Here is a 19,129-nt window from a genome sequence, read left to right on the forward strand (position 1 = left end):
CTGTACACATCATGGTTTATCTTTCAGTACCTGTAAGGTACATTTCCTCTCCTGCTTCCTTTTATCAGGCGCTCTCCTCGCCGTGAAACCTTGCACGTGTTCAGCAACTGTGTGTAAGTGCTTTCGGATGGATCTGGCCCAGTGACAGTGGTGACAGGCATTCAAAATAACCATATATAAATAATCAGCCGTCCTGCTGATACTTGAATTTGTTTTTATGGGTCATATTCAGCCGCTAGTAATAAACTCAGACAGTTTCATAACCAGTTGAAAACCCCCCGCAGTTGGTTTGATGCAGCATGGGGTTGACCCCAGGGTTCAACTACACATGTTGACTGAAGCCAGTTTCATGTGGTTTATGAGATGTCAAGAAAAAAGAAACAGTTTTTATTTCCCTCTGGCAGTGCTAGTAGTCTGTAACGTTGGCACTGAACCTCACAAGCAGACCTCTCTGAGTCACTCCGAAGCCAGTTGAGAAAATAAAGTAGCCAGCCGCTATTTGTAAGTTCCTCCGCCCTGTGAGACTCGTGGCTGCTTCCAGGAAACAATTTACTGAGTAAAAGAAGAGAGAGAGGTTTAGGAAATCTGTTGCAAAGATCAATGTTAAAGATCCTCCCGGCTAGTCACTCAGCAATTATCTCCAGAAACGTGTTTCTTGGAACTGGCCCCTGAAACTAAAGATGTCTTAGTAATCTTTTCAAACAGGTCAACACTTGCAAAGAGTCATTTGACATGTTCTCTTGACAAATCTGTCCTTGAAATGAGATTCTATCCAAATACAACCTTTCCTCTAAGATTTTAGCAAAGTCAGGATGCAGGTGACGTAATATTTAACCTCTTTAAAAACAGAGGAAGTGTTTATGTTCGCTTATACTTCTCATACACAGATGTTTTCAGATTTTAAAGGGGCTGTTGAGGGAATTTTGAGAATTTATAAAAGGAATCTCATACTCTGATTTAAAGTGGCCAAGTAGACAATGATCAATTGTAGGAAAAGTTACTTACTGTAAAAGCTTGTGAAAACAGTAGTGAATCTAAAGTTGTGTAAATATTTAGTTTTGCTCACATAAGAATAAATGTATCTTTATGCTTGGATACAAATCTGTTGTGTACATTTCCCACATACAAAATCCCAACACAGAAATATTTGCAGTCTTCCTGCTTTTGTTGTGCATTGCTGCATAACTACATACCGTCAACTGCTGAAAAGGCACTGACTGTGACTTTAATACAATGTCAGATTCACCCATCGACCCATGATAGCAGAGGATGCTACATAAAGTACCCATCAGTATAAACTTCTTCATTTCACATAAAAAAAGTGTTAGATCATGTTAAGAAGCTATAATAAGAACCTCAACAAGCATCTGCTAATATATACAGATTTATTGTACAAAAGTAAATATTTGGTCAGCAACTATGAGAATACATTGTTATTTGCCAGAAATGACCCTAAATACATGGACTATATGCAAATATCTCAAACAAATGCTATAAAATAATATTTATTAATCCATACTCTCAAATACTGCAGTATAAATGTAATTTAAAAAATCTGCGTCAACATTCACATTACAATTTATTTCCAACCTTAGTGACCTGTCCCTTCAGACGGGCACAAAGCTGCTCAGTACATAGATGCATGAGGATGTATTTGAAGGCAGGTTGACAATGGCACACAGTGATAAATGGACTGTCTCTATAAGAAGATGTCTGCATATGAATGTAGCATGTAGGTAAGCATCATTTGTTATCATGACTGTTCTGATTTCCTTGTAAGGTCTGTGTGTGGCAGTGACTTGTCATGTTTTAGCAGACTGTGTATGCATGGGGGGAAAAGAGTGGACAGATGAAGAGGCTGAATGTAAAGCAATCCAAGAACCCGATTTCATGTCCGGAGTCACTCACCTGACTGTAAATTGGATATCTGCTGAGTAAAGTGGTAGCCATGTAAAATTGGCCTTTTCCCCCAAGAGGCCTCATTGTGATCATGAGTTCTCAGACTGCATGCTGCATGATCAACATAATGTGTTTCAATGAACCCTTGTCATGTGTATACTATAAGACATGTATCAAGACTATCTCAGAATGCTTCAGTGTAAACAAACACCTTGTCAGGTTCATTAACACAGGTTCAGATTTAAAAAAAGGACCTTCACATTCACCCAGTTTTACAGAAAACTCAGAACATGTGAACTTTGCTTCTTCATCTCACAGCCAATAAATCTGAACATGCAAATCGTCCAAAAAGATACAACAAATAACACATTATCTAGACTCTGTACAGAGCCAGAGACAGTAAAAGCTGTTTCCTTGTATTGGCATCACAAGATTTGTCACAAGTACATGACTAATGAGCACTTGACTTGCAGCTAACTCCAGCTACAGACCTCCAAATCCTAGCTATCAAAAATACCAGGAACACATTTCTTTTCCTTCACTTCACATATTTCATTTTTCAGTATGAGATCATTACTTGTTCACAACTGCTGTTCAAACACATATTATCAGCAGGAAATCATTTACTATATTTCAAGAAAAACAAAAAAAATATATCTAAATAATTTCTATTATGTAGAAAAATGATTTTCTTCAAATCTCCAGTAAAAACATTCAACTCTTAAAAACAACCATCTGTACAGGATTTCTCTTTCCTTCCTTTCTTAAAGCTTTGAAATGAATCAGGTTTAGAAAATATATTCCTTAAGCAGCTCTTAGGAGACATTTTTAAAGTAATTTCCTGCCACAGAGACAGGACCACAGAGGGACAGAGGTGAAATGTTTGGAAATCATAAATAGATACCTCATGTTGGAAGAGCAAACAGACTTTGAGTGTTTTGCGGTGTTTTCTTAGAAAAATAGAAGCTACATTGTCACATAAAGGTTGAGACTTTCACCTAAGTGGAAACAGAGACCAACAGCCTGAACACTGCAATAGTGCAATTTCTAATAATGACCTTTTCTGTAGTATGATGGGAATCATCTGGTGTCCTCCAACTCTCTTGGACAACAGCTGCCCTCCATGTGACCACTTGAAGCAGCAACCATTTCCTGGCAACAGATGTTCGATGTTTGCCTCTCCTCATGGCTGTTAGACACAGTGGGGCCCATTTTACTCTGGTATGATGTCACCAGGGCATGGGAGGGGGCTTGATGACATCATGCAGCTAATTAATCAGCTATTGATGTGTTTGAACATATGTTTCCTGCATCCGTCCTGTCATCCATACATGAAGCACTCAGATAAGATATATTATCATAGTTCTACATATGAATAATCCTGCACTTTACTTTGCATGTGGCTCTGATTAACATTCCTCATATATGCATTAACCATGACAGACGTTCACTTCTCTCTGTTAGCTTTATGAACACATTTATGTCGCTTTGGTCTCATTGTGTTGTTTTCAGTTAGTGATCCAGCCTGAACAGTGACAGTCCTGTTGTTTCGTTTATCTGTTTGGATTGATCTGTTGCTTTTTTTTATTACGGTCTGCTCTTCATCCTTCACAAGAGACTTCTCCATCTTCCCCTCTTCATCAGGATCTATTTGGCAGTGACACAGCTGTTTCTCCATGTCGGAAACTGTTGTGTTTTTTAACAGAAGAGGAGTGTGATGTGTGTGAGTCCGTGTATTTAAGAAGAGCTTGTGTATTTCTGACTGGAGCGGGAGCTGGAGCGGTCTAGTCCGTTGCCATGACAAGAGCCCTTCCAGCGTCCTCCTGAACCTGGTCCATCCAGCGGAGATGTCCTATAGCACCAGCAGCACAGGCAAGACTGAGAAACAAAACACACACACAGTTATGAGCTCTCTGTTGACGACGCTCTCTAAAAAAACCTTCACTGATTCTGACAGTGTGTGCCCTCTTACCTGGAAGCAGTTTTTAAACTTCTGGCTGACAAAGTAGAGGGCAATGGGGTTGATGCAGGAGTTAAGTGAGGCCATGTTGATGCCGATGTAATCCATCACTAACAGGAAGCTGGCAGGGAAAGGGCAAAGTTTATAGTAAAGACTACAGGAAGTCGAGATGCCTAGAACAATGGGTGCTAGTGAAATTAACAGTTCATTTGCGTCGCTAGCTACGTCTGTGCTCCTACCTGAGCAGCTCACAGCGGTTGGGGTCGTACTCGTTGTAGATTGTTTTCTTCAGAATACGGCTGAGATGAAGGGGCAGCCAGCAGAGAGCAAATATCAACACCAGGCAGAACACTGTCTTTGCTACTTCCCTCCGCTGCACACGAGAAAAGAGAAAAATTCACGCTGTTTATGTATCATTGCGTATTTATGTCCAGAAGCAGTGCAGTCATCCACTCCTGTACCTGTTTCATGTGGTCGTTGAGTGCGATGCGCATGCCTTTTTTGCGACTGAGCATCTCACAGGACATGAGCGTGTAGAAGACTCCTGTGCAGGCTAGAGGCAGGCAGAAATAGAAGCCAAACAGCCACCAGTCTTTCACGTTGTGGTAGAACTGGAACAAAAAAATTACTCAGTCAAAAAATGACAACAAACAGAGTTATTAAAATTTACTACAAACATATCATGTCAGAACAAATACTGTGCAACTGGAAGTGTTGATGTGGATTTCCTGTGACCCTTGACCCAAGACACTCAACTATTTAATAGTTACACACATATAATGACTTGTTATTCTATCAAAGTAAAATGACTGGATTACAAGACCACACCGAACTTTAATATTACCCTTGAAAGATGTCAAAGCTCTTTGTATAATAATCCAGACAGTGAGATGTGTTCATGATCCGCCATCAACTTGTTAACACAGCATGCTATTCATAAAACGTAATACTGGCAAAACTTTTCCTTTTCCCTCCACTAATGTTATACAAATATTCATTTTTAATTTTAAATTTGTTTTTAAAGGGACAGTGCATATTAATGAACATTTCAGGATAGCATCCATGCTATAGTATCCATGTTTTATTACAAATGATAAAGACAAATAAAAGGTGGAAAGAAAACATCATGATAACATGAAAATGAAACACAATACATCACAAGAGACCATATAAGATAAACAAAATAATGCATGTAACCGCATTAAAGGGCCATTCAGCATAATAGAGTGACATATCTGGAGTTTGACTAAACAAAAAGGTTGACTCTGACTGTCTGATCTAACATATCAGTATATCACACCACAACAACACAAACACAACTAATAACAAACACAAGTTGATTCTTTAAAAAAAAAAAAAATTTTATTTATCCAGGTGTTTTGTACATGAATCCGGTGCAATATCACAGTGGTTCTTATTTTCAAGAATATTCAGGGTTGAATCCTCTAAGATCTGGGCTCAAATCTGTCACTCTTAATTTGGTTATGAGATCAGTTTGGCTCAGACTTGTTGAAGTTTGGCAGAAGTAAAAACTTCTGTATGTGTTTGAAATTTGTTTTATGATGAATCATGTTATCAATTAATCCCAGTTTAAGCTCTTGTAAAATAAGTCCACCATCAGAAATCTGAAATGATAAATCATGCGTTGAAAGACAACCAATTTCTCCCCAATTTCCACCTTAACCTGCAATTCCCTCTGACCCCTCTGATTCAAATAAATGTGAAGTGTTTACATATTGGGATCTGACCCTGTGAATTCCTGTCTTGCTGTGCAGCTGTATGCCATGAACATGAGAAAAGGCCACTTTGAGAAGATTGGAAGCACTAATTACTTATAGAAACACTGAATGTACGTGGCTGTTGTTGAGGTCCTGGTCTTTATAGCGAAACATCCTGGCAATGTTTATAATTGAAAGTAACATCAGGAGCATGTTGAGCAACACCCAACAGTCTGGTGTGACTTGGCCTGAAATATCAGATCTATTGTGCAGGATATTTTGACCATATGAGTATGCAATAACATAACATGCAATCCTTATCAAACACATTGAATTGATATGTTACTGCAGAGTACGCCAAGCCACATTTATACTGATCATGTTTTCTGGAAGGAACATGAAAGTACTCAGCGGTTAGAATTTATAAAGCTGTTATTCATTTCTTTAGTTGACATACTCCAAATACTGCTTTTGGAATTTCAAGCACTTTTTCCTCCGACATTTTTAAATTTACAATCTATTATTGTACATTCTGATCCATAGATGGTGTTGCCAGTCACTTGCTCCAGCCCCTAAACTGAGACTGAATCTAATGAGGTGTATATCACGATTTATACAGTCATGGTGCTCTGGGAAGTTGCCTATTTGTTCAGGTGTTTCAGTTAATCCTCCTCAATCCCCAGCCCGTGAAAAAGCTTAAGTTTATCAAAAAATACAGGACTAATCACATTCTCATCAGGCTAGGCTTCACATAATTCCTTTAGTGCTAAACACTGTTAACATATTAGCTTATTGGGTTGACTGCTTTCTAGCAAATGTTACCAAGAGATCAAACAAAACTGAGTCGGTGAACATGCCTCATGTAACATTGCTCTAAATAAGATATTACTCTTGCCACTGTAAGCATTTTGGTGTGCTGGCATTTGCATTTAGCTACATTTAGCTCAAAATCAGCAGCATCTTAACCAATTTAACTCTATTTGCACCAGCTACTGCAGTGCTTCCAAAAGTGGGGGTTGGGACCCTCCTTGGGGTTGTGAGATTATTTTAAAAAGCAAGGAAACATTTTCATGATTTAAACTGCGTATTCTATTTATTATGTAAAAATACATCAGCATAGTAGTTTTTTTTTTCTTTTTAAATATTTTTGTGGTGCTTTTACACCTTTTTTTCAGAGAGTAGAGGACAGAGGATAGAGCAGGAAACGAGGAGAAAGTGAGGGAGTGACATACTGGAATTGAACCTGGGCAGGCCACCTTTTAACCATTAGGCAAAATTTAAACCCAGAAACAGTAATTTAATTTTTAACAAAACCATACAAATAAAAAAGGTGCCACCAGTTTTCTACTTTTCTTTGCTGCCACATGACTTGATGAGGGGATAATGACAGAGAAAGTATCAGTTGCTGCAGGTTAATTTGTAGCAGCATGGGAAACACAGAAATATGTGCTTAAATGTGCATAAATATTATTTGTTCCATCTCTGCTGCAGAGTACACATGAAGATACCTTGTGTTCTGCTTGTGCTTCCTTAATTTGATTACTTTTACATTTTGTCTGTTGTGTTCTTTTTATTGTTATAATGTCCGTGTTTAGGTTCTTTGGCCTTTTAGTGCTTGCTCCCAGCTGTGACACATCAAAGGGGTCATCAGCCTCTGGTGCTGTTAATGTGGAGAAAGCAGGCTGAAGTGTTTGGGAACCCTGAGCAACAGCTCTTGATGGCTGCTTCCACATCAATGTGAGATAAATAATAATCCAATAAAATTATATTAAATAGCATAACACTGATGCATGATGGGTATTACTATGCCTTTGATGCAGGTGGCTGAAACACATTTGTAGTTTTCTTTGTACTGACTCTGAGAGACTTTTAACACCTCTGAATATTTTACATTGTGATGTTATAATTTAACTTCTTACTAAGTCCTTACCTTCATAAAGCCCATGCCCTGTGGTGGAGGCAGCATACACACACGCAGCTTGTTGCCTCTGTACGGTATCTCCAACATGTCAAATGCCAGCGCCTCAGGGACTGCCAGCACCACAGCAACCATCCAGATCAGTGTCACCTCCACTGCTTTCCATAGAGGGATCCCCATGCCCTTCACCCTGCTCCATGATGTCACTGCGTGATAGCTACACAAACACAGACTCATACTTTAGCAGCTCTCAGAGCTTGTTATTCATTACGTGTTTGGATTAAGTGTCCACTTACCGGTCAATACTGAGAGCACACAGGCTGAGGACGGTGATTCCCACGGAGGCTTTCTGGATGAATGGAAACAACTTGCAGATGTACACGCCGAACGGCCAGTCCTCGGCTATAAGCTAGAGAAGAAGAAGACAGGAAGACCAAGAGGAAAGTCGTTAGCAACAAGAGCAATACAGGATGTGTCGCCTGTCACGCCACGCAGACCTGTTTGTCATTTAGGGTTCCTTTCTTTCTCGTGTCTTTCATTATCACCGCAGCAACTATAGCCTAGATAAATATTATGTCCTTCCACACTCCTCCTCCCAGAGGCTAAAAAATCAGTTCAGCATCAGGGTAGCAACAACAAACCCGTCAACAAATTTCATTATAAGTGCCTCATAATTATCAGCCACTGGCAGGGAAGTATAAATCTTTTGTTATCAACGCCGGTTTTTATGAGGCTCCAGTTGTCAAAACAAAGCCTTTCATCAATACAGCAGATGCTGTTTCTCATTGTGTTTTATTATTATTCTTTGTATCTCATCATCTAGTCGTGTTTTCAATTACAGTCTGGTGTTGTCACAAAAATCTGAAATGTTAGTCCTTTAAACAAAGGAGATATGAATCAGGAAGACTATCATTTTATTTCATCATGATGAAATGCAGCAACATGGTCCAGTTTATTTGATCAAAGAATCTAATCTGTTCAGTTTCAAATATTGTTTTTTATTTTCAAATGTGGACATGGGGTTGCTGTAACACTTTGAGTTTCAGGTTTGGCAGAAGCTTTATTTATACCAGAGCCTGCTGGCTTTTTACAGCTTGCTCATAAGGAAATATTGGGAAACAATGACACAGTTATTACTAAAAAACAAGGCTGAAGTTGGGCATTATTTCTGGCTTTAATGACTTTGTTTGATCTGAATGATCCCTTATATCAACCGGTGAAACACTCTATACTGGAAAAGGAAATGAAGAAAACCGCAGAGGATACAGTGGATTAAAGAGAATACCCGCAGCAATAAACTTGATGAAAAACAACTACACACACAAGCAGCGCCAAGAAATGTGTTTCAAACAGTGTACTCATAGCATGGGGCAAAACCGTGAAGGCAAGTTCATCTAGATTCAAGTCAGAACAAATTAACTCAAACATGGAGCATGAAGGATGTTCTGAATCTTTAGCTTGTTGCATATTTAAACAAATTCAGGCGATTTTATGGCTTAATGTAAACATGAAATGTTATCACGAGTTTAAAAAAATTGGAGTCTCTTTGACAGGCAGACATCACAAACATAGTTAGTCACTTATAACAATCAGAAGGAACACCAGAAACAGACACAAAGGATGCTTGAAGTCACCTTAAACACGTTGATGGGGATGGCGATGATGATGTAAAGCAGGTCCCCCAGAGCTAAGCTGCCAATCAGCACGTTTGGTCCGTTCCTCATGCACTTGTTCTTATATATGATCCTGAGCAGCGAGGAGTTGCCGATGATCCCCACCACAAAGATCAGACAGGACACGATGGTGTTCACATACTTGAAAGCGTGCTTTATCTCCGTGGGATTTATGCACATGGGGGGGGAGGGCCCCCTCGGCCGTGCGGGTGGCAAGGGTGCGAGGGGTGAGAGGGGGGCAGAGGCGTTGCTCTTGGAGAGTTCTGAAAGTTCGGGGCTACTCTGGGAGTCGCGGGCGAACCGAAAGGCTCTGACCTCCACAAGCAGTAGGAGACACAACAGAGCGATGGCCCTCATCCTTTTACTCAGAAGAAGTACTCTCACGCAAAGGCACCCAGACTACAAATACAAACTTAAAGGAACACACACACACATTTTCACACACTAACACACATCCACACACAGGGCCTGGCTCTGGCCCTGGCAGCGTAGGTCTGAGTCCAAGCTTGATTGTCCTGCAAAGAGAGAAGACAATCCATCACACAACATACCAACACAAAAATATAAGCAAGTGCATCCAAACAACTACTGGGTGGAAACGTTTGTATTCTCATAGACATTCATGGTCTCATGAGGATCAATCTTCTAGACTTAGGAGCTTTTAATTGAACACTGGTTGATCAAATTTTGTACTTATTCTGTGTAAAATCTCAACATCTCCTGAATGGACTGGCACAGGATCAAGTTCTGACAATCACGGTTGAAAGATGATGAATTCTAACAACATCCGGGATCTCTTGGCTTTCCATCTTACAACACTATTGTACAATGTTTGAGTGAATCGTCTCTACAACTCATGCACGACATTTTGTGCGCACATTCATGTCTTCTTCAAAATATCATGTCACTTTTAACCCACTTGTCATTGTGCCATCGTGAGGTCAGATACTTAATCTACAAGATAAGTCAACATCAGTATAACATAGTGATCCCATACTCTGTCAAGCAGGTTACACAATAATGCTTGATGTTGAAACGCAGTTTTTAGAATTGATGAGAAACAGGTTTTTAAAATCAAATTGATTTGTGTTTTCAAATAAAAATTAAACCACATAAACATTTAACAGAACAAGTTTTAAAAACGAAAGGCGAGGAGTCAAGGTTAACTGAAAGAGAAGAGAGAGGTGAGCAGTGGACTATAAAACAGACAAAATCTGACAACTGAGGTTAGATAAGGAAAAGAGCCTCCCTGTGTGTGTCCGTGTCTGAGAGAGAGAGAGAGAGATTTTACGGCTCTAACAGAGGACCCTAGCTAGTCCCTGGGCCTCTCAAGAGTCATGTGTACTCCCAGAAGGCCCTTGGGCATCTCTTGGGATAAAAGGGCTTATTGATAAAGACTGCAATATCTGCAGAGACATGCTAATAGGGCGCAAAAATACACACACACACACACACACACACACACACACACACACACACACTCACACTCACACTCACACACACACACACACACACACACACACTCACACTCACACTCACACTCACACTCACACACACTCACACAATAGCAGCAGATGTGCCAACCGTATTAACTCCATAAAGATTGCAGACAAAGGGCTTGGTCTAATATTTGCCACTTTCTGATCACATATGAAATTCTGATTAGACTAAAACAGCACACAAATACATACACATGCACACACGGCAGGCTTCAATAGCTGACCAGCCTCTCAAAGACAGAGGCTTGTTCAGTTCACACACAAAGAAACAAAATCGCATGGATGAACTCACAGACATGTCACAAGAATCTATCTGAAAAAATTTGGCCAAGGTCCATACGGTCTCTGTCTGTCAAATGAATCATGTCTTTGTGCTGTATAACATGGTAGAACCTCATTAGTCCATGTCAGAGCGGGATTGTCTGACCTGATCGGAAAGCTGTGTTTTTATTTGGCTGATCCTCTTAATCTAATACTTTTTGCTTTGGAAACCACCGGCGGCATTTATCTCTGTTGGCTTCACATCTCAGAAAGACGGATGTGGAAAGTTGGCTGAGATAGTAACAGTGGGATTGGTTCTTTCAATGGTCAGATAAAGTGGGATTTAGTGTAACATGAGAGGCAAGGATGGGTAAAAAAAAAAACAGGGTGTTTAAAGTAAGAAAACAAAAGGCAGAAGAAACGTCTTTAAAAAAGCAGGCAGTAAATAAGATTGAGATCAGTGAAAGTTTACTGCTCCTTTTTGAGGAACAAAGGGGGAAAATGTAAAGGACCGGAAAGGCAAAGTCAGACGACGAGAGGAAACAGTAAGAGCTGCAGTGAAATGCCTGACAGGACAAGAGTCATGGGAGTGACCTGAAGGCAAAAAGAGGCAGTAAAATGAGATAACAGGAAGAAGTGGGGAGAGAGAATGAATTGCAATGCAAGAAGAATTCTTTTACATGTGGTTAAATTGGAACAAAAATATTGAATAAACTAATGAATCAACAGAACACCAAACGACATAGATCAATGTGGTTTAAATCAGGTTATTTTGAATCCTCATCTTGTATAGTGGAACTTCTTTCTTGATATTTATAGTCTTAAGACAGCTTTAAAAGATTAAGAAGAGACTGTAAAACCACTCTTTTAGTGGAGCCAATCATTTTTGTAACAAAATTTGACATATTCTTTCATCTATGAGGCTGCAGTGCGGATTCTCAGGACTCAGATGGGCCCACTTAACTGACAGAGAGGCTCGTATCTAACAACCTTTTTGAGTAAAGACACATTACATGCACAATACACTCAAAGTATGCATATTTAAGTAATATTGTGCTATAAATGTTGAGTGTAGCTGATATACTATGATTACATTGTTAGATAGTTATACTGATGAATGTGTAAGAGTTCTGTTCGAAGCTTCCTTCAACTTCTTCATATTCAGTCATTTTGCTTAGTCCAGATGTTTTCAACACATGGGTCAGGAGCATCCAACGGGTCAGACAATAAATTTATGAGGCCATGACATTATGAATGGGAGCAAAAGGAAGGACATTTGACACTAAGGCGAAATACTCAAATAAATAAAAGTGACACCAGAACTGAGCTGAAGTAGAGCAAAGAAGGTGATTGACTTTTTTATGTTGCAACAAGGACTGAGTGATAAATCTCAATTGTATGTGTATTGCAACCTGATTGCAACATGAGTATCAGCAGTACACATCGCCAAAGTCTGACTTTCTCCTTTGAATAGCAACATTGTAATGTTTCTAACTAAGCGTTATACTGATTGGATGGATTTGTTTGGACCTCAGAGGGGACATGTAGCAAACACAGGTATGGTGTAAGGAGAAGAAGAGAGGCGTATATACACAATGTAAAATTGCACCTCATATTTTATTGCAATGATGAAAAATGCAAAAGCAAACTGCATATGTGTCTTGTATTGCGCAGGCCTAATTCCAACACTGTTTAGCTGTGTGACAAAATTCACAAATAATACATCTGGTACATTGCAGGACTACATACCACAACAAAATGCACAAACAACTATGATCTTCAAAGCAGCGTTCTCTAAGTTCATACTAATGGTGAAGTTTATAATGTGTCTGCTCAATCTGCATCACAGAGCTGTTGATTTAATTATGTGATCATTTTTTCATTTTTGGGCACATGATTTTTGGTGTTCTGTTGACATTGCAAGATGTTCTTATTTTGTTTCCCATTGTTCAGTTAGAAATAAGAGGCACACCTAAAGGCCATCACAGGAATGCTGCATGTGTGTGAAAATAAAAACATCAGTGCACATGTCAAACAACCTGGTTTATCAATATGGTATAAGAGAATGATTCAAAATAAAAAGGAAAAAAAAACAAGCTGAGATTTAGTTCATCCACACCTAAATACCCAAATGTGACAATTAAAGTTTATGGACTTATTTCCATTCTTTTTAAAGGTGTAAAAAATCCTTTTTCTGCCAGTCCCCTGGAGTTTAGTGGTCTCCTCACTTAAAAAGAGCCAATAAATCCTAGGCAGCAGAGAGAGCCTGTGAACTGAGCACAGCTTCATTCACTTGATTTAAAAGTTGTTCTGGGGGCAGCAATACACATCCATCATGTGTTAGATTGTATAGAGCCCTCAGAGCGCTGCAGGAAGCCAACACATTTACTGCACATATCAGCAGGTCGGGAATTCAAAGTGTACCAATCCTGTGACTGATTACACGAATAGATCAGCACTGTCAGACTGCGGTGCTGCAAGAAAGCAGGTCTATCTTTTGCCATCTGTGTGACCCCATGACAACAGTATTGTCATGGTATGGGTTATAAAAACTTCAACAAGGTCAGAATATAAACTCCAGAGTCAAGAAAGAGGAACTCTTATGGTGTGTGAACAAAATCACAAATTTAGGAAGCTTTTCATTCTGCAAATACTAAACCTGAAAAACAAGAACTGATTGAAAATATGATAGATAGATAGATAGATAGATAGATAGATAGATAGATAGATAGATAGATAGATAGATAGATAGACAGACAGACAGACAGATAGACAGATAGACAGATAGCCAGATAGATTTCTCCATTATGCCAGTACCTTGAGATCTGAAGTTGCACAGTGAGCTGACTCGAGTCATGTGTTTGTGGTTATCCACTTCTTGGCAAAGTGTACACAATAAAACCATTCCTTGACTAGTCCTCTCAAAATAACTCGTTATTTAATTATCTTACAGGCAATGACGTTATCAGTTCAAACCTACCTGGTCGCTACCTGGAGTTGAGATGTGGTCAAGGCCAAAGTTTTCCGATCAATAATCCAGCAGAGTTCTACTTTTTATGCCCGTTGTTTTCGGAATAATCACGACAACTTGTGTGGACAGCAGAAGTTTTACTTCACAGTGTGTACAGTGTGTCCCGCTGTGCGTCAGGGTCCTCCGCACCCTCCTCTGCCTGCGCTCTGACGCACAGAGGGACTGTGCAGCCTTTATAAGCACGAGCCGGGAAGCTGCAGAGACAGCCAATCATATTACAGGTACTAGCATCCTTCTCTCTATCATGAAGCTGCGAGGACACATTAACTTGCGCACATAGACTTTTGTTGTACGTTTCCCGAAATGTGAAATTATTCACCAATTTCAGGTTTTCCAGCCTTTAAAAAGCGTTTAATTCGTCTTCATTTTCTTCCTCTGATGACGCACACACAGTGTAGGTATTAAGAGCAGATGAAAGAGGAGTTGTTCCCTCTAACGAACTGTAAAACTTCAATAGAAACACTGCTGTCATGAGAATGGTTCCGCCTCCAGGCTCTCCCTGCAGCATCTTACTCCAGAACACAAGATACGCTTGTGTAAGGAGCGATTGATCCTCAGCTTTATTTATACAGCACCTTTCATACAAATCAAACGCAATGCAAAGTTCTTTACAGTGATTGGAAACGAGAACAGAAGGAAGCAAAAATAAAATAGTAAAATGGCAAATCATGCTACATATGAAAAAAAGGGATTTTCAAGTAGAGGCTGATACACACCAACAGCAATAGAATAGATTTCGTTTAAACAATTAAAGGTGAAGAGTTAAAATGACATAAAGCATCAACATAACAATAAGAATATAAATAGTTAAAATACATCAATAAAAAGGGTGAGGATAAAAACGTTGAAGATAAATAAAGCCCTTGGATATTGAAAAAAACTGAGTAGTTAAATAATAAAGTGTTAAAAAATATATAAAACAATAAAACAGCATTAAAATAACATTAAAAATGAAAGTAATAAAATTATGAAACCTTACATAAAAGCCAGACAAAATTAAGGTTTTTGGTTTATGTTCAAAGGTCACAATATTTCCCTGAATGACCTTCTTTCAGCAGTTAGTTAGTTACTTTTATAAGTTTAAAAGTGTAAATGTGTGACCTTTTTCCCATGCATCACTATGTCTGACATCAGTATTGATGTCATTGTTGATGCTGAATGGGCTTATGTTGTTAAGCAGTGGTGCTGAAAACGATGTCTGCCTGGAAACTATTATCAGCCGTTTGACATTTTTATCTTCCATGTTAAGCAGTTGTTTTCTGTAGCGTTTATCCTTTGTGTTCTTTTAGGATCGAACCTGACCTGCTCCAATATTTCACCTCAGCACACACCCTAAATGAACTTGTATTAACTTGAAATGTGATTACTTTTCCTCGAGTGACCCCAACATGAAAAAAAGTGAAACACTGCCTTTTACGTGTTTTCCCATGAAAGCTGTAAAACGCTGTGGCACAAAGATTGACAGCTTCAGACAGGGTTATTGTAAAGCTGCAACACATTCTACCACAAACAGATGTGATCTGTATTTGTTAATGTGTTAGCATGAAGTTCTCTCAAATTTTTTTTTGCCATATAGTCTTTCTCGCTATCAGCTGGTCATTACATGCAAGAAAACATGCAGTGATCAACATTTACAAGACAACAAAAAGTCAGAAACCACAACCTTTCAGTTATCAGTGCTTGTGACTAACACATGCACACACTGACACACACTGACACACACTGACACACACTGACACACACTGACACACACTGACACACACTGACACACACTGACACACACTGACACACACACACACACACACTGGAAAGCACATGTTCAAACAGGCATGATCTTTTAAAACCTCTTCACCCCTCACACCCTCTTCATCACCCTACTGCCATTAAACTAGAAGGCAGCAGGGTACACACACACACACATACACACTCAAACACACACACACACACACACACACACCAAAACAAAGGCCTTTTCTGTGGAGTTTAATGACATCCATCCCCGTCCCTATTTTGGGAGCTGACTATTCCTGGTGCATCATTATTGTCATTAGCACAGTCTCACCATTAAACCATTACCAGACATTATCACCATTATACTCTTGGCAATACACGTCATGTCCACCCAACAAAACACTGCATTGCTCTGCACCTGCGTTTGTGAGTGCATGTGTGTGTGTTTCGAGGGAAGACGTGCCGCTGTCCCTGTCGCTCTGTTGTCTGAGCGACCTTGGCAGAGAGAGACACAGTTGGATAGCTGCTATAAACCTCATCCGGATCTGTAAACACTCCTCATCCTCTTTTGCAGGAAAATAGCTCACTTTTAACGTCCCAGTTTGCAGCGCAGTTCTTCATTAAGTTTGAAAGTAAGATGTTTTGTTTTTCGCCAAAAGTGTGGCGCCGACATGGGAGGCTGAAAGAGAGAGAAGAAGAGCAAAAGTCATCCCACAGCATGTCTTTGAACTGAATCTGCTGCAGGAAACAAAGCAGAACATATTTTAGATGTCCAGAGGGAATAATCTGTCCAATACTTTTAAAAGAGTGGTTCTCTTTCTGCACAAGAGACATAAAAATGATGTCCTTAAACTTATCAAGAAGCTCTTGTTGTGGTTGTGTGCAATGCTGAAGTTTTTTTTGGAATGGTTTTTAAAGACCTGACATTATCTGAACTTTTCTGTCAATTAGCCTCTTTCTCTGGGACTTACCCATACGTGCTATTTTTGCAGAACACCACAGAAACACACAATACATTCATACAAGGCAGCACACCATGATTTTCTTTCACACAAGACACTGTTCAAGACACAAACAGAGCCGTTCATGTGTCAAAGCAGTGAGACCTCTTGAACTTCTCAGTGGCTTCATTTTAGAAACTACATCAACACTTCACCACAATAACAAAAGCTTCTCTGTTACACTGAAATGAAACACTTGAACATTTTGTGACATTTCACATTTTATATTTTTTCAGCAAATGTTTTCCTTGTTATTTGGAATCCTTTCAGAATTTGCCATCTCTTAATAGATCCAAACAACCTTTGGTTTGAACAACACTCATTCCCACAGCACAACATCAGGTTTATATAATGACCCAACATTTGATGCTGTAGAAGGCAACAGAGCCTTGGACATCAGACACTTCAGAGTAAACTGGCACGATCTCAAATCATAATAGTGTTTGTGTTGTTGATGTGTGTGTTCCCTCTCAGCTGTGTTTAAACTGTGACTGGTGTGTTGTCACGGCAAGGTCTACTTCAGACAAAGAGATTTCAATCTTTTGAAACTTCCTGGTGAGAGGAAGGCTCAATAAATAAATAATTAAGATTGGTTTTTTTTTGGATCTCACATAAAAACCCAGTAAAGCAAACTGTGCTGATTTTCCTTTTTTGCACACAGCTTTCATTCATTCACTGATATCATTCTCTGAATTCTGGAGCAGTTTGTTGCAGTTTTTGAAACTCACAAGAAAAGTCTGACAGATGAAGGAATTGTATGTTTTTATGTATTTTAAAGGCCCATCTGGGGATCAGCATTGCGGATTGGTTTAGACTATGAATGCTATGTGCTGTGCGGTACAGATATGATTGTGCAGTATGATTTACACGTTACATACTTGTCCTTTTGACTGAACATTACATGACATAATAGACATAAAAACTTAAACGAGCATGTTTCTCTTTGCTGCAGTCTTTGAAACAGAAATGCTAAACAGAAAACTGAACCCATTGATCCGAACTTTGTAACTTTGAAACTTTGAACAATGTGAACATCAAACTTGTCCAAATGATGAAGTACTTGGGTATCTGGCTAGATCAGAATGTGTCTTTTAAGTCACACATTTCATATTCAATTAGAAAGCTAAGGCCTCATATTGGCTTACTTTACATGAGTAAGTCCTGGCTCACAGAGAAAAGTAGAAAATGATTGTTCAGACAAATACTGCCAGTTTTTGACTTTGGAGACACTATACACATTCAACTGTGTTTGTATTAATATTAATCAGAGCACTCTTTGCTTCAGTATCGGTACAACATTTCAACTTACAATTGTGATGCTTTGTTAGCTAGTCCTGGCTGGGTCATCATAGCGGCACAGTATTCTGTTTATGGGCACTTGTCGGTTAATCCCCTCCTTACCTGACTACTCTCTTGTATCTGAACATTTCTAGCCTTTTCGGATCAAGCTTTGAATTATCATGACCTGGATGACTGAAAACTTTCACAGACCCTTATCAAGATCATTATTTAGAACCAAATGACGAAAGACTACTTTTAGTATTGCTACTCCCATATGTGGAATCATTTTCAAATGACGGCTAAACTCCCTGGTATCATATGATGCTTTTCAAGAGCATGTGTGAGCTAGCTAAAGAAAGTCATCTGAACTGTTTTAAAATATGAGAAGTAGAGTGTGTTAATAAAAGTACCTGTAACATTTTTTGACTGTGTTCATTTTGTTTTTTAACCCTATTGCTGCAGGGCACCCCTTGCAAAGAGACCTAAGTCTCAGCGGTAAAATTAAAAAAAGATCAAATCAAAGCAGGAAGATCCTAAAGTCCAGCTTTAAGATATGGAATAAAGGAAATGTTCAACAAATCATTGGTCCTTAGATACTCCAGACTGAGTGTGTCTGCAGATGAATCAAAACGCTAAATCAGACACTAAAATGCAAACAGATGAACAGCACAAGCTAAAAGGATTCCTCATTAGTCATTTTTGTTGGCTGCACTATGGTAAAAGGCCTTGTACTGTACTGATACAGCGCTTTTCTAGTCTTTCTGAACACTCAAAGCACTTTTACATTACACACTCATTCATTCACACCGCATTCACTTACTGATAGCAGAGGCTGCTAATCTCAGTCGGACACATTCACACACCTCTGAACAAACGGGGTTCAGTGTCTTGCCTAAGGACACCTCGGAATGTGCAGGAGCTGGGATTGAACCGCCAACCTTCTGGTTGATAAACGACCGACTCCACCCACTGAGCCACAGTCGCCCAAAGAAGACAGACGGAGAGTCAAACTAGTGGCCTCTGAGACAAGGACTCTAACCTCTGTTTGTGGAGCTTGCATTGACCCCCAAGTCACCAGCACCCCTTGGCAGCAAATTAAAAGTTCTTAAACCAATAACTTAGACTGTCACCTGGGAATGCAATAGATTATGTTGGTT

General features: G+C 39.4%; 1 protein-coding gene across 2 annotated transcripts; it reads right to left on the reverse strand.

Moving 5' to 3' along the window:
- Positions 1-1,371: 1,371 nt before the first annotated feature.
- On the reverse strand, positions 1,372-14,125 carry LOC117817682 (endothelin receptor type B-like). Of its 2 annotated transcripts, none has more exons than XM_034690434.1 (8): positions 13,909-14,125; positions 9,130-9,683; positions 7,792-7,904; positions 7,508-7,712; positions 4,321-4,470; positions 4,099-4,232; positions 3,872-3,980; positions 1,372-3,777 (listed from the first exon to the last, which is right to left on the reverse strand). In XM_034690434.1, the coding sequence occupies exons 2-8, from the start codon at positions 9,523-9,525 to the stop codon at positions 3,637-3,639; spliced, it is 1,248 nt and encodes a 415-aa protein (XP_034546325.1). In that variant the 5' UTR covers positions 9,526-9,683; positions 13,909-14,125; the 3' UTR covers positions 1,372-3,636. The 2 variants fall into 2 exon arrangements, with proteins under 2 accessions (XP_034546325.1, XP_034546326.1); XM_034690435.1 differs by having other exon boundaries at positions 13,920-14,107.
- Positions 14,126-19,129: the final 5,004 nt, after the last annotated feature.

Source organism: Notolabrus celidotus, chromosome 8, assembly GCF_009762535.1.
Source record: "Notolabrus celidotus isolate fNotCel1 chromosome 8, fNotCel1.pri, whole genome shotgun sequence".
Lineage (NCBI taxonomy): Eukaryota > Metazoa > Chordata > Actinopteri > Labriformes > Labridae > Notolabrus > Notolabrus celidotus.

What these genes read in the sequence shown, in the direction of transcription:
- LOC117817682 (XM_034690434.1), bottom strand. Translation starts at nt 9,525, where the DNA reads ATGAGGGCCATCGCTCTGTTGTGTCTCCTACTGCTTGTGGAGGTCAGA. An exon ending in TCAACGACCACATGAAACAG is followed by an intron (nt 4,233 to 4,320) that starts GTACAGGAGTGG and finishes TCTCGTGTGCAG; the next exon opens with CGGAGGGAAGTAGCAAAGAC. An exon ending in AACCGCTGTGAGCTGCTCAG is followed by an intron (nt 3,981 to 4,098) that starts GTAGGAGCACAG and finishes TTTCCCTGCCAG; the next exon opens with CTTCCTGTTAGTGATGGATT.